Source organism: Lissotriton helveticus, chromosome 9, assembly GCF_964261635.1.
Source record: "Lissotriton helveticus chromosome 9, aLisHel1.1, whole genome shotgun sequence".
Taxonomy (NCBI): Eukaryota; Metazoa; Chordata; class Amphibia; order Caudata; family Salamandridae; genus Lissotriton; species Lissotriton helveticus.
Genome location: NC_136070.1, coordinates 221,681,600 through 221,694,327, shown reverse-complemented (window position 1 = coordinate 221,694,327; position 12,728 = coordinate 221,681,600). Strand labels below are relative to the sequence as shown.

The window sequence follows — 12,728 nt, the reverse complement described above, 5'->3', positions numbered from 1 at the left end:
TTGGTTTAAAAGACAGACCCATCAGCCTATGAAGGACAATGTTTAAGTTCCATACTGGTGCAGGTGAACTCTTGGCGGTATGACTCTCTTTAGTCCTTCCATAAAGGCCTTATTCACTGGTACTTTGAATAGAGATCAGTGTTGTCAGTTTTGTAAATATGCAGCTACTGCTGCTAAATGCAATCAAATGGATGTGTAGGCTAGTCCAAATTGCTGAAGTGTAAGAGGTATCAGATGTTCTGCACCGAGGCATCAAGGGGATTGATCCTGTTATTGGTATTTCATTTTGCTGCATAACATGCCCTAGTAGTAGATCTCCTAGCCTATTTTAGGATGTTCATACAATCGGGTAGTAATTGTAAATAACCAAACTATGACCTCAGGAGCCAAATCGCCAGGTTGAGTTCCTTTGGATTTGGATGCCTGATTTCTCCATGGTTCGGAGTGAGGAGACTGGAATTGAGATGCAGCTTTTGGTGTGGAACTATTGAGAGCTCTAACAGGGTGGTGTACCAAGGTTGGCATGCCCATGAGGATCGGTTTGAGGGGCGTTTGTCTGAGCTTCCAAACTACAAGCGGAATGAGTGGGAGAGGCGGAAAAGTGTAAGCAATTATCCCTGACCAGTTCATTCATAGGGCATTGCCTTTGGAGAGCAGGTGTGGGAACCTGAAGGTGAAGCTTTGGCATTTTGAGCTGTGGTGAACAGGTCTATGTGTGGGAATCCCCATTCCTGAAAGTAGGGAAGAAGAACCTGGGGATGAAGCTCCCATTCGTGGATTTGCGGTCTCTGTCTGCTGAGAAGGTCTGCAATCTGATGGTTTACTCCTGGAAGATGTTCTGCTAGGAGGCAAGTTTTTTGATATATGGCCCATTTCCAAATGGCTTGTGTTAGGCGTGACAGTTCGAGAGAGTGTGCCACCCCCACCTGATTTTCTACATAATACATAGCTGTCATGTTGTCTGTGCGGACTAGGACAGTTTTGCCTGTTAGGTGAGGTTGAAAGGCTTTGAGCGCTAGAAACACTGCTAGTAGCTCTAGGTGATTGATATGGAGGCGCTTGTATTTTAAAGTCCACAATCCTTGGATTGTGCGAGTCTGCAGGTGAGCGCCCTAACCAGTGAGCAATGTGTCTGCTGTTAGCAGGGTCTGTGGAACAGGATTGAGAAAAGGCTGGTATTTGGGTAGATTTTGTGGGTTCCACCACTATAGAGAGCGATGGGTGCGACCATCTACCAACACAAGATTGGTCAACAGACCCTGCAACTGGTTCCACTGACTTGCTAAGCATTCTTGAGGGGATGCATCTTAAGTATTGCATGGCAAAAAATTATAATGCAAGACGCCATCATCCCTAACAGTTGCATGAATACTTTTGCTGGCAATGCTTGGTTGGGCTGAAAATGAGTGAGAAGGGACTGAATATTGTGAATCCTGGCTGCATTGGGAAGAGGCTAGTGCTTTGTGAGCGTCTATTGTGGCTCCCAGATACGTTTGTCTGTTGGAAGGCTGCAGGTGAGACTTCAACACATTTACTGTAAATCCTAGTCTTTGAAGTAAATGAATAGTGGTTTGAGTGAGTTTAAGACACATTTGGTAAGTGCTGGCTTTGATAAGCCAGTCGTCCAGGTATGGGAAGATATGGATGTGTTGTCTCCTGAGATGTGCTGCGACTACCGCGAGGCATTTGGTAAATACCCTGGGAGCAGTGGTGACTCCAAATGGTAGTACTTTGAATTGGTAATGATGACCAATATGGAGATATGCATCTTTTAATCCAGAGTAGACATACAATCACCCTGCTTTAGAAGCGGGAACACTTGTTGCAGTGTCACCATGTGGAAATGCTCTGTAAGTATGTAGAGGTTTAGTTCTCAGAGGTCTAGAATGGGTCTCAAGGAGCCATCCTTTTTGGGAATAAGAAAATAAAGGGAGTACACACCGGTCCCTTGATGTTTTAACGGCACAGGTTCTATGGCTCCTTTGGAGAGGAGAGACTACCTCTTGCTGAAGTAGATGTAAATGTTCTGGCGACATTTTGAGAGAATGTGGTGGTATGTTTGGAGGAATGTAGGTATGCTCCAGGCAATAACCATATTGGCTAGTTCCTAACACCCATTTGTCTGTGATGAGAGATTGCCAAATGGGAAGGAATTGTAGAAGACGTCCCCCGACAGGTGTTAAATGACTGCGGGAAGGAGGTGTGGACAAGTCGCTGTTTGTTGGGAGAGGGGGAATTATGCAGCGCGGAACCCTTGCCTCGACCATTGTTGTTGTTACCTCTATATCCCCCTCTAAAGAAACCTCTTGTAGAGGAAGATTGGCTGTTGCCTTTGTAAGAGGTGGCAGTATTGGTTTTAGACCCCCCCCCACGGTATAAGGAGCGACAGAAGCAGACTGTAGAGCTACCGTAGACTTGGCTACCTCTGTGTCTTTTTTCATAGTTTCTAATGATTATCTATTTCAGGCCAAAGAGATGCTCCTTGTCAAAAGGAGTTTATATATATATATATATATATATATATATATATATATATATATATATATATAGACTGTTGCACTTCTGGTTTGAACCCAGAAATCCTTGACCATGCAGGTCTTCTTAGTAAAACACTAGTGTTGACCTCCCTAGCTGCGGTGTCTGCCGCATCTGAAGCGCATCTTCTTGAGGAATTGGATATGAGCTTTCCTTCCTGGACTAGATCTTGAGCCCCTTGTTTTGTATTCATTTGGAAGGTGTTGCAGCAACTGCTCCATTTCGTCCCAGTCTGCCCTATCGTATCTGGCTAGTAGGGCATGGGTGTTGGCAATGTGCCAATGGTTTGCTGCTTGGGCAGCTACTTGTTTACCAGAGGTGTCTAACAGTTATGACTCTTTGTCTGGAGGGGGAGCATCACCTGTGGTCTGCGAATTGGCCCTTTTATGGGAATTAGAGACTACCAAAGAGTCTAGTGGTAGCTGACCTTTAATAAAGACTGGAGCTGAAGGAGCAGCCTTATATTTTTTGTCAATTCTGGGGGTAAGAATGCGAGCCTGCACTGGATCTTTGAAGATGTCGTCAGTATGTCTCATCATGCCTTTAAGCATAGGCGCAGAGTGTGACTAGCCCAATGTGTGGTACCAAGGGTTTCAAATAGGAAATCTTCCCTGTGTAACTGCACCCCATGATATTCTGCAGTTCTAGTTAGCAACTCTAGATGTCATACAATGTCGTCAGGAGGAGAAGGCTTTTCAGGGTAAAGATCTGGGTCGTTATTATAGGTGAATCTGTGTGGTAGTCTTTCCAGGGATCTATCGGTACAAGATTGTCCCCCCACATTCCCATCATCATCCTGCTCATCAGGTGATGGTGGTGGAGTGTTATTTGATGTGATCAATAAATGACGTAAAGGTGGAGAGGCTGGTGCAGGGGGGCGTGGTCAAGTAGGAGGATTAGTATCCACATTCTTCCTCTTGAAAAGAATGAAGAAAGGTTCTTCTAGTGACTCAGGTACACGTCCTGTATCAGAATTTTTGTAGAGTTCCTTTTGCTTTGGGTCGGATTTGGGTGTTGGGGCGTCGAAATTTGGACGCTGCTTCGGAGGCACAGTTTTAGGTTTCGGTGCCTAGGATTTCGGTGCCGGGGTGCCATCAGTTTTTGAAGTCGAAGGTTTCGGTGCCGAAGGAGGCTTTGTCTTTGTGTGTCAAGGATTTCGGCTCCAAAGCCGATTTTGGCTTTGAGCCCGAATGCTTCGGCTCAGTGCCAGTCTTTGGCCAACTGGATCACAAGCCGGAAGGCTTAGAGACATGTTTCGGTGCTGAGCTGTGCCGACCGTGGCCTGAATGCAGGGTTGGACCGAAGCTTTTTGTTTTGGGTTAAGGGGCATTCAGTACTCACAGTACGCTGACCTTGCGGCAAGTCTCATTCCGACTCAGAGTCCGATTCCGGGATGGAGACAAGTTCCTCTTTTTCTTCCTCAGACCTTTGTGCATCGAATTCCTGCTTGGATTCTTTGCCGAAGATGTCCGGAGTGTATTTGACATTTTGGCTTTGCATCTTGCGACATCGAGCCAGACGATCACAGAGCGTTTTCTTTGATCAGAACGATTTACATGCGTCGCAGTTTTCTTCGTTGTGCTCCGGAGACAAGCACAAGTAGCAGACTTCGTGCAAGTATACTTGGCGCGACACCGAGGGTAGAATTCAAATGGAGTCCGTTCCAGCGACTGCGAAGTGGACCGACGCGGTTAGGCCGGACAGCCTTCCCAAGATCTCCAATCGACGTAGAGGTTTTCCTCTACGGATACGATACACGGAGAAGTGGGATACACGTTTGAAAACAATACCGACAAGAGTAGAGTGGACTGCGCACCGAGGGAAAACCGAAGAAATGGTTTCGAAGCGAAGCGCAACGATACACGTCCGAATCCGATGGCAGAAAAAACTATCGAGCAATGGAGTTGATGCTGAAGTGCAATATCACCGAAAGTAGGACTCAAATACCTCGTGACTGGAAAGACTTCTTCGAAGAAAAAAAACTTGTAAACATCTGGACCCAACACTAGAAGGCAAGAGTATACAAAGCATGTGATCTACAGCTCACATGCCTCGAACATCTACATATATATGACATGCTAGGAAAGCATGGAGTACTATAACTTGTATTTAGAGTTTCTTATGGAGTCCGCGCACTGCATACCTGTTTACAACCAAGAGCTGTAATTATCATTAGTTGGGAAGGGTGTGTTTCCAGTGAAAGGCAAACATGCGTCGCATCAGCTCCTTTCCTCCTGAACCAGGCTAGATATGCGCTTTCAGTAGAAAGTGCGATGCAGTCAAGATCTTCTCAAGCAGTATCTTGTGCAGTAGTCGGGGCAAAAGACATCTCCTGACAAGCGGTAAAGTGTCGGGACTTTTATAATATCTTAGCTAAGATGGGAATTTTCCATATAACCGTAGGAATTTCTGGCATAACCAATATCAACCAAGACGCTAGCCTAAGACGCATTTTCAGAAACGGGTAAGGTAAACGTATAATGACAATTCAGGCTACACTATTTGGACTATTGTTCTTGTTTGACCTTAAAACACAGCTGACGAGGCAAGTGTTTTAGACCGGTGTCCCATCAGGTGCCTTATCGACCTCTATGTGCGAGTGACGTGACACTTTTCACAGGTACTCAGATAAGGACAAATGACAACTGGGTCAAAGGCAGACATGATGAGGATTCTGTAGAAATACAGAAAATGGAGTAATGGTCTGCATAAGATGGAGTTGGGCCTTATGGACTTTAAGTCACTGCCTGCCTTCCGTGAAAATATATTACTTCCAGGTAAGGAAAAACGATTCTGAAGAACAACATAATGCCTAGGAAAATCCCCAGAGAGAAATTGGATCTCTGTGACCATTAGAACTAAAGCTGAAAAGGTTAACTGCCATTTGATTCTTCATGTTCGAGTTATGCAAATGTTAAAAAAAAAGGCCACATGATCTTCTATCAGCAAATTAGCCGGCTCTCAGGATTGATCTGGACTCCTAACAGGAGTAAAAAAGTGTTAATGGGTGGGGAGGAGTTTGACATTACGGGTTGCGGTTTGGGGCAGGGCTGTTTGGTTTCCAATATGGTTTCTGTTCTTTAAGGACGTGCTCAAGCCTCTGTTTCTGCCTTCACGTCGGGACTCTAGAGCTCTACTGACCACCAGAGGTCTCAAAGCGGAGGTGCTATGGGGGGTGGCGAACGTTTCCGCCTTTGCGGGAGATCACCAGGGGCATAGTCTTGGCTGTGGTGCAACGGGGAACAAGTTAATACGAATCCCTCAGGATTCCCCCCCATTTCCCCTAACCACATTTCGTAAAAGTGTGAAAGTGGGACAGCCTCTGGAACACAAGACTGTAATAGAGAGTAAGCCTGGTGCACTTGAAGTGAACTGCTGCAGGTCGGATCTAATGGTGGATAAACTTGTGCTTAGGAGAGATGGCAAGAGGAGGCAGAGGCTAGACAGGGAGGATTGATAAAAAGCAAAATCACTGCTAGCTCTCTACCTGATGTCTTCTTAGGTCATAGGCATACATTGATGAAATATGAACAATTCAATAGTGGTCTTGGATTCATAGAAGAGCAACCTATGAGGTAATGTGGTCATCAAGTAGCCAAATAGACCCTTGATAAGAGACTCTATCCAACATTCATGTGCCTTTGCCATCACAAAAACAGGATCACAAAAATTATACCTGCTAAAGGTAAACACTAAGCAGGAAAAAAAACAGCCGAAGATGAAGAAAAAAGATGAGAAATATAAACAAATCTCAAGCCCAATCAACCACCACAGGCACTTGCACAATTAATTAAGTTTATAGAAGTGGAGAAAAAAAAAAGTGAAAAGTGAAAATTTGGGTGTATATTGTACATCAAGGGGAAGATACTGGAAGCATTTGCTGTTAAATGCCTGCCCCATAGCGCAATTTTGATGCTCGAGGGACATTAAACGTTCTCTATTTTCTCACCTTAATAGTCTTGCAGGAAAAACATGTGATGAATTAAGCAAAAGTCCTGTGCCCCAACCAGTTTGGGCTTTTTGGAATACAGTTAACACTTATTTCAACTATTTGACGGATTGACAGTCCATCTAGTGTGTTTCTTGCAGTGATCCAAGTACCATACTTGGATTCCCCCTATTTTCTACTCTGTAAATAGCCAATAAATTTAGCAGGAGCCAGATTAACAGTAGTACATGTAAGAAGCTCAACATAGTTCTTTCTCACCATTACTTCACGGGAGGAAATTTCTGTATATAAAACTGGAGGGCTCTGCTTCCCGAAGTCCACACCTTTACCCCACTGGCTTGATTCCAAACCTTGGCTTAACTACAATTGGAGGTTAAAACAGGATTGGAGGGGGTGCAGGGCTGCCGCCTAGTGTCTTGGGGTAACAGTGACAGATTGGGTGGCTCACAAAACTCTACCAGCATAGACCGAAAACAGAAGGTGAAAAGGTAAATAGGAAGAACGATAAAGAAAGGATAAGCAAAACTTACTTGTGATCGGATAACCCCAAGTAATAAGGTACATATGCAAGTTCTTCAGACTTCCACTGCTGCATATTTAAAATAACAAAGGGAGGTGCTCCATGACAGAAAACCCGCTGAGAGAATTCTCTCAATCCATCACACCTATTTAAAACATTAAAGAGAAAAAGGCAGGCGATTTACTCTTTTCTGGAAGTTCACAGTCTACATTAGAAATCTGACTTAACAAGGACAGCAGATGTGTTTCCTTTTACTCTAGCTTAGATTAAAAAGTTACTTATTATCTACTAGCACCAATTCACACACTTACATAAAACTCTACACATGACTGTATTAAACACTTACATGTAACAGGTGTTGTTAGTCTAGCCATTTCATTTCTTGCTAGAAGGCCTGGAACCACACTAACCCTACAGGGCACCATATCTCATGAAATAGAATGAATAAAAGCCGTTTTAGCCACTAAGATAAACTTCAACCTTTGTGTGCAGTTATGAAAGATACTAGAGAAGAAAAAGGAATATGCTACTTACCAGTATGCATCTGTTCTTGGCATGTAGAGCTGTAGAGTTGTATACTTTAGCATAGATCACCATCTGGTGTTGAGCTCGGATGTTTGCACTTTGTTTTTGTCGAAGAAGTCTTTATAGTCAGAGATAGGTGACTCCCCCTTATGGTGATAGTGTGCATGGGCATCGACTCCATCTTTAGATTGTTTTTCGCCATAAAGGGTGATGATGGAGTTAGTAAGAGAATATAAAAGGATGTCCATGTGATGTATCTAAATAAGATAATACTGCAGCAGGTAAAGGTACCCGGGGAGGTGGGTGGGCCTATACAACTCTACACACCAAGAACAGATGCATAATGGTAAGTAGCATTTTCCGTTTGAGGCATATGAGCTGCAGATTGTATACTTTAGCATAGACTATAAAGCAGTTTTCCTCCCTAGCGGTGGCAACCTGTATCCGTTGCAGTAATTTGAAAAAGTGTTCTTAATACAGCCTGGCCCACAGTTGCTTGTTGCTTTGCTTGCACATCTACACAATAGTGTTTAGTGAAAGTATGCGGTGTAGACCAAGTTGCTGCTTTGCAGATGTGATCTAGGGGTATGTTCCCTAAGAATGGCATAGAAGCCCCTAGTTTGCGTGTGGAATGAGCTCTAGGGGGAATAATTAATGTGCGTTTAGCTTTGAGACCGCATATTTGGATGCATCTGACAATTCATCTTGCAATTCCTGTTTTTGAACTTGGATTGCCTTTGTGAGGTGGGAAGAAAGCTACAAAAAGTTGGTTTGTTTTTCTAAAACTTGTAGTTCTTTGGATGCAGTAGAGTATCGCTCTTATAACGTCTAGTGTCTGGAGAGCGCGTTCTGCCACTGAGTCTGGTTGACGGAAAATAAACTGGAAGTTCAACTGACTGATTAAGGTGAAAAGTAGATCCCACTTTAGGCAGAAATTTTGGATTAGGCCTAAGAACCACTTCACTATGGTGTATTTGTAAAAATGGTTCTTGTATGGTTAATGCCTGGAGTTCACTAACTCTCCTAAGTGATGTGATAGCTACCTGGAAGGCTACTTTCCAAAGTAAGGAACTGTAGCTCGCATTTGTGCAGAGGTTCAAATGGGGGGGAACGACGAGTTTGGCGAGAACTATATTGAGATTCCATACAGAAAAAGGTGGAACTATAGGTGGAAATATTCAAGTCCTTCCATAAACGCTTTGATAGTGGGTACCCGAAACAACAACAAATGTCTGTTTTGAAGATAAGCAGCAATTGCTGCAAGATGCAGCCATATATTTGTATATGCTAGCTTACATTGTTATAAATGCAAAAGATAACATAATATTTTGGATGGAAGCATCTAGCAGAGCGATTTTGTTATTTGTACAATAAATGATTAAGCGATTCCTCTTTGCTGCATAGCATGCTCTAGTAGTAGGACGTCTAGCCTCTTTAAAGATGTTCATGCAGTCTGGCGGAAGATTAAGGTAGCCAAACTGTAGGACTTCAGGAGCCAGATCGCAAGATTGAGTTTATTGGGATATGGGTGCCGTATCTCTCCTTGGTTCTAAGTGAGGAACGTGGGGGAGAGGTGGAGCTTTTGATGAGTCACTACTGAAAGTTCCAACAAGGTTGTAAACCATAGTTGGCGTGCCCATGTTGGAGCAACTAGGATCATTGTGAGGGAGTGTTTGAGCTTCCGAACCAGTAACGGAATGAGCGAGAGAGGCGGAAAAATGTATGCAACTCTGCCTTACCAGTTAATTCATAGCGCATTGCCTTTGGACAATGGGTGTGGATATCCGGAGGCAAAGCTTGGGCATTTTGCGCTTTGGTGAGTGGCGAACAGATCTCTGTCTGGATGACCCCACATGTGAAAGAATGGAAGAAAAACTGGAGTATGAAGTTCCCATTCGTTGATCTGCTGTGTTTGCCAACTGAGCAGATCCGCGATTTGATTGTGCACTCCTGGTAGATAATCTCATGGAGGCAAATGTTTTGAGGAATGCCCCATCTCCATGCTTTGTGCTAGTTGTGAAAGCTGAAGGGTGTCCCCCCCCCCGTTTTTGTATGGAATACATTGCTGTCATGTTGTCTGTACAGATCAAGACAGCTTTGCCTACTAGCAAAGTTGAAAAGACTTTAGTGGTAGAAAGATTGCCAGTAATTCCAGGTGATTTATGTGGAGTTATTTCTGTTGATGGGCCCATATACCCTGTACGGTTAGGTTTTGGAGATGAGCTCCCCAACCGGTGAATGATGCGGCTGTGGTTAGCACTATCTGTGGAACTGGGTCGAGGAACGGCCACCCTTTGGATAGGTTTTGTGCAGAGAGGAGAGCAGAGAGCGATGGGTGCGGCTGTCTACCAACACCAGATCTGTTAACTGACCTTGGTTCCACTGATGTGCTAAACATTCTTGTAAGGGACACATCTGAAGTCTTGCATAAGGAACGATTAGGATGTAAGATGCCATTTCTATTAACTGCATGAACATTTGAGCTGGAAGGAAGTGTTGAGGTTGAAATCTTGATATGAGAGCTTGCATGCTGGCTATCCTGAGTGGATTGAGGTATGCAAGGGCTTTTGAGGTATCTATTGTGGCACCTAGATACTGAATGAGGTGGGACGGTTGAAGGTGTGACTTGGGTAGGTTTATCGTGAATCTCAAATTGTTGAGCAGTTGGATTGTTCTGTGTGCATTGTGTACACTGTGTGTGTGTGTGACTTGGCTTTTATGAGCAAGTCGTCGAGATAGGGAAACACGTGAAAGTGTTGTCTGCGCAAACGAGTTGCGACTACTGTGACATTTTGTGAAGACTCGGGGTGCTGTAGTCACTCCGAATGGGAGGACTTTGAATTGATAGTGCTGTCCGTCCACTGCAAACCGTAGATATTTTCTGTGAGCGGGGTGAATGGGAATATGAAAGTAGGCATCTTTGAAGTCTAGAGTGGCAAGGAAATCGCCCTGTTGGAGCAGCGGGTGAACCGGTTGGAGAGTGATCATGTGGAAGAGGTCCGACTATATGTACAGATTTAACGGTCGAAGGTCTAGTATTGGTCTGAGAGTACCGTCCTTCTTTGGGATTAGAAGGTAAACGCAGTAAACCTCTGTTCCTTGATGAGGTATGGGAATGTGTTTTTGTAATAAGGAGAAAACCTCTTGTTTTAACAGGGTCAGATGTTCTGTGGAGATTGGACGTTGTTTGAGGGGTATGAATGGAGGAGTTGAAATAAGTTCTAGACAGTAACCATACTGGATAATTTGTCTTATCCACTTGTCTGTGGTGATGGAGTTCCAGACAGGTACGAACTGTGATAGTCTCCCCCCGACTGGAGTGGAATGGTCGGGGGAAGTGGAGGGAAGACACTGTTTTGTAGTTGGAGAGGTGCAGGTGTTATTACTGCTGCCTCTACCCTTGTTGTTGCTGCCTCTATAACCTCCTATGAAGTAACCTCTGTTAGGGGAGGTTTGAGTAATGTTTTTGGAGGAGGATGAGGTGTTGTCTGTCCCAATAGTTTTAGAGGCGCCCCTTTAGAAGGAGCGACAAAAGGAACCTCTAGTGGTTGTTGCCTGTAGTGCTTCCATGGACATTGCGGTTTCTGGGTCCTTCTTCATTTTTTCCAAAGATGTGTCCAAATAAGTGTTCTTAAACAAAGGGTTGATTAAGAATTTTGAACTGTACATCTTGTTTAAAACCAGAAATGCGTAGCCATGCATATCTGCGTAGTAAAAGGTTTGTGTTAATAGCACGATACGCTGTGTCGGCTGCATCAAGCGAACACTTTATAGAAGTGTTTGTGATTCATTTTCCGTCTTGTATGAGGTCATTAGCCTTAGCCGTACACTGAACGGGAAGATGTTGTATGAGCTTTTCAAGCTCATCGTAGTGAGCCCTATCATACCTGGACAGTAAAGCTTGGGTATTGGCAATGCGCCAGTGATTTGCTGCTTTTGAGGCGATGCGTTTGCCAGATGCGTCCAGTAATTTAGACTCATTATCTGGAGGTGGGGCATCCCCTGATGTTTGGGAATTTGCTTGTTTACGTGCATTTGACCCAACCAAGGAATCTAGAGGGAGCTGTGCTTTAATATAAGCTGGATCATTGGGAGCTGGCTTATATTTTTTCTCAATCCTGGGGTTGAGAACTCTAGCCCTGACTGGATCTTTAAAAACGTAAGGTGCATGTTTGATTATACCTATTAACATTAGGTAGAATGCTTGTTGATTTTTGTGACTATGTGAAAGTCTCCAACAAAAAATCTTTCTCCTGTGGATCAGAGTGTAATTCTACCCCATGATATTGTGCAGCTCTATTTATGAGCTGTGCAAAATGTTGTCGTCTGGGGGGGATGGCCTAGATGGGAAGGAGTCTGGGTCGGGGAGATCTGGGACATTTGGTGGATTATCATAATCATCCCAAGGATCAGGTGGTGGGAGAGTAGTGTCATCATTATTCTCTTGTGGGTTTTCATCCCCACCCCCAAGGTGATCATCATCATCATCATCATCATCATCTTGTGGTGTAGGTGAATATGGAAGCATTGGAGAGTGTGCTGGAGAAAGTGGTGTTGTGGGGATATTTGGGGGAGAGGAGGGTCTGACTGGAGAAGTTCCCAGGTCTCTCTTCTTTAAGGCTATCTTGGGTTAATCTGGGGAGTCCAAATGGCTCTTTTTAGGTCTCGTCCTATTAATCGTGCAAGCGATAATAGGACGAGAGTATAGAGGCTCATCCAAGCTCTGAAACCATCAGGATTACGTCGAGTGCATGTGCTCATGCACGCGCTTTTTACCGAGCCACCTGCCTCCGAGAGCTTCACTTCAAAGGCATCCAGTCCCCCGCCCCCTGCTTCACACTTTTCACGGCCGTCAGGCCATGTCTCGCATTTCTCCTCCCCCCCCCCAATACCCCAGCTCCAGCCCTTCCTACTTTTACATCTCTCTCCTCGCCCAGCCATCCTTACGCAATATGATTCTCAGCCTTTATCGCATTAAATAAAATCCAGACCAAATTATTTTCTGTCCCTTTAAATCACGCTAGAGTGTCAGTCGCAGATTGCACAGCTGGAGCACAGAACGTGGCACTCTCGGAGCTGCGCCATATTGTCACCCTCTGTGCTGGATAATTCGTTTGAATATAATTCTGATGCCAGGGCTTAATTACTTAGCAATCCTTTAACCCCTTCAGTGCTAATGACAAGGGTAACTCGTCATGG

General features: G+C 44.4%; 1 protein-coding gene across 5 annotated transcripts in view; it reads right to left on the bottom strand.

Annotated features, from left to right (window-relative positions):
- Window positions 1–12,728, bottom strand: part of DORIP1 (dopamine receptor interacting protein 1) — a 93,802-nt gene that overhangs the window by 7,115 nt on the left and 73,959 nt on the right. For all 5 annotated transcript variants that reach the window (XM_078659748.1, XM_078659749.1, XM_078659747.1 and 2 more), the window contains exon 5: window positions 7,015–7,149. In XM_078659748.1, coding sequence (XP_078515874.1) covers window positions 7,015–7,149 — 135 coding nt within the window. The remainder of the gene's footprint in view (window positions 1–7,014; window positions 7,150–12,728) is intronic.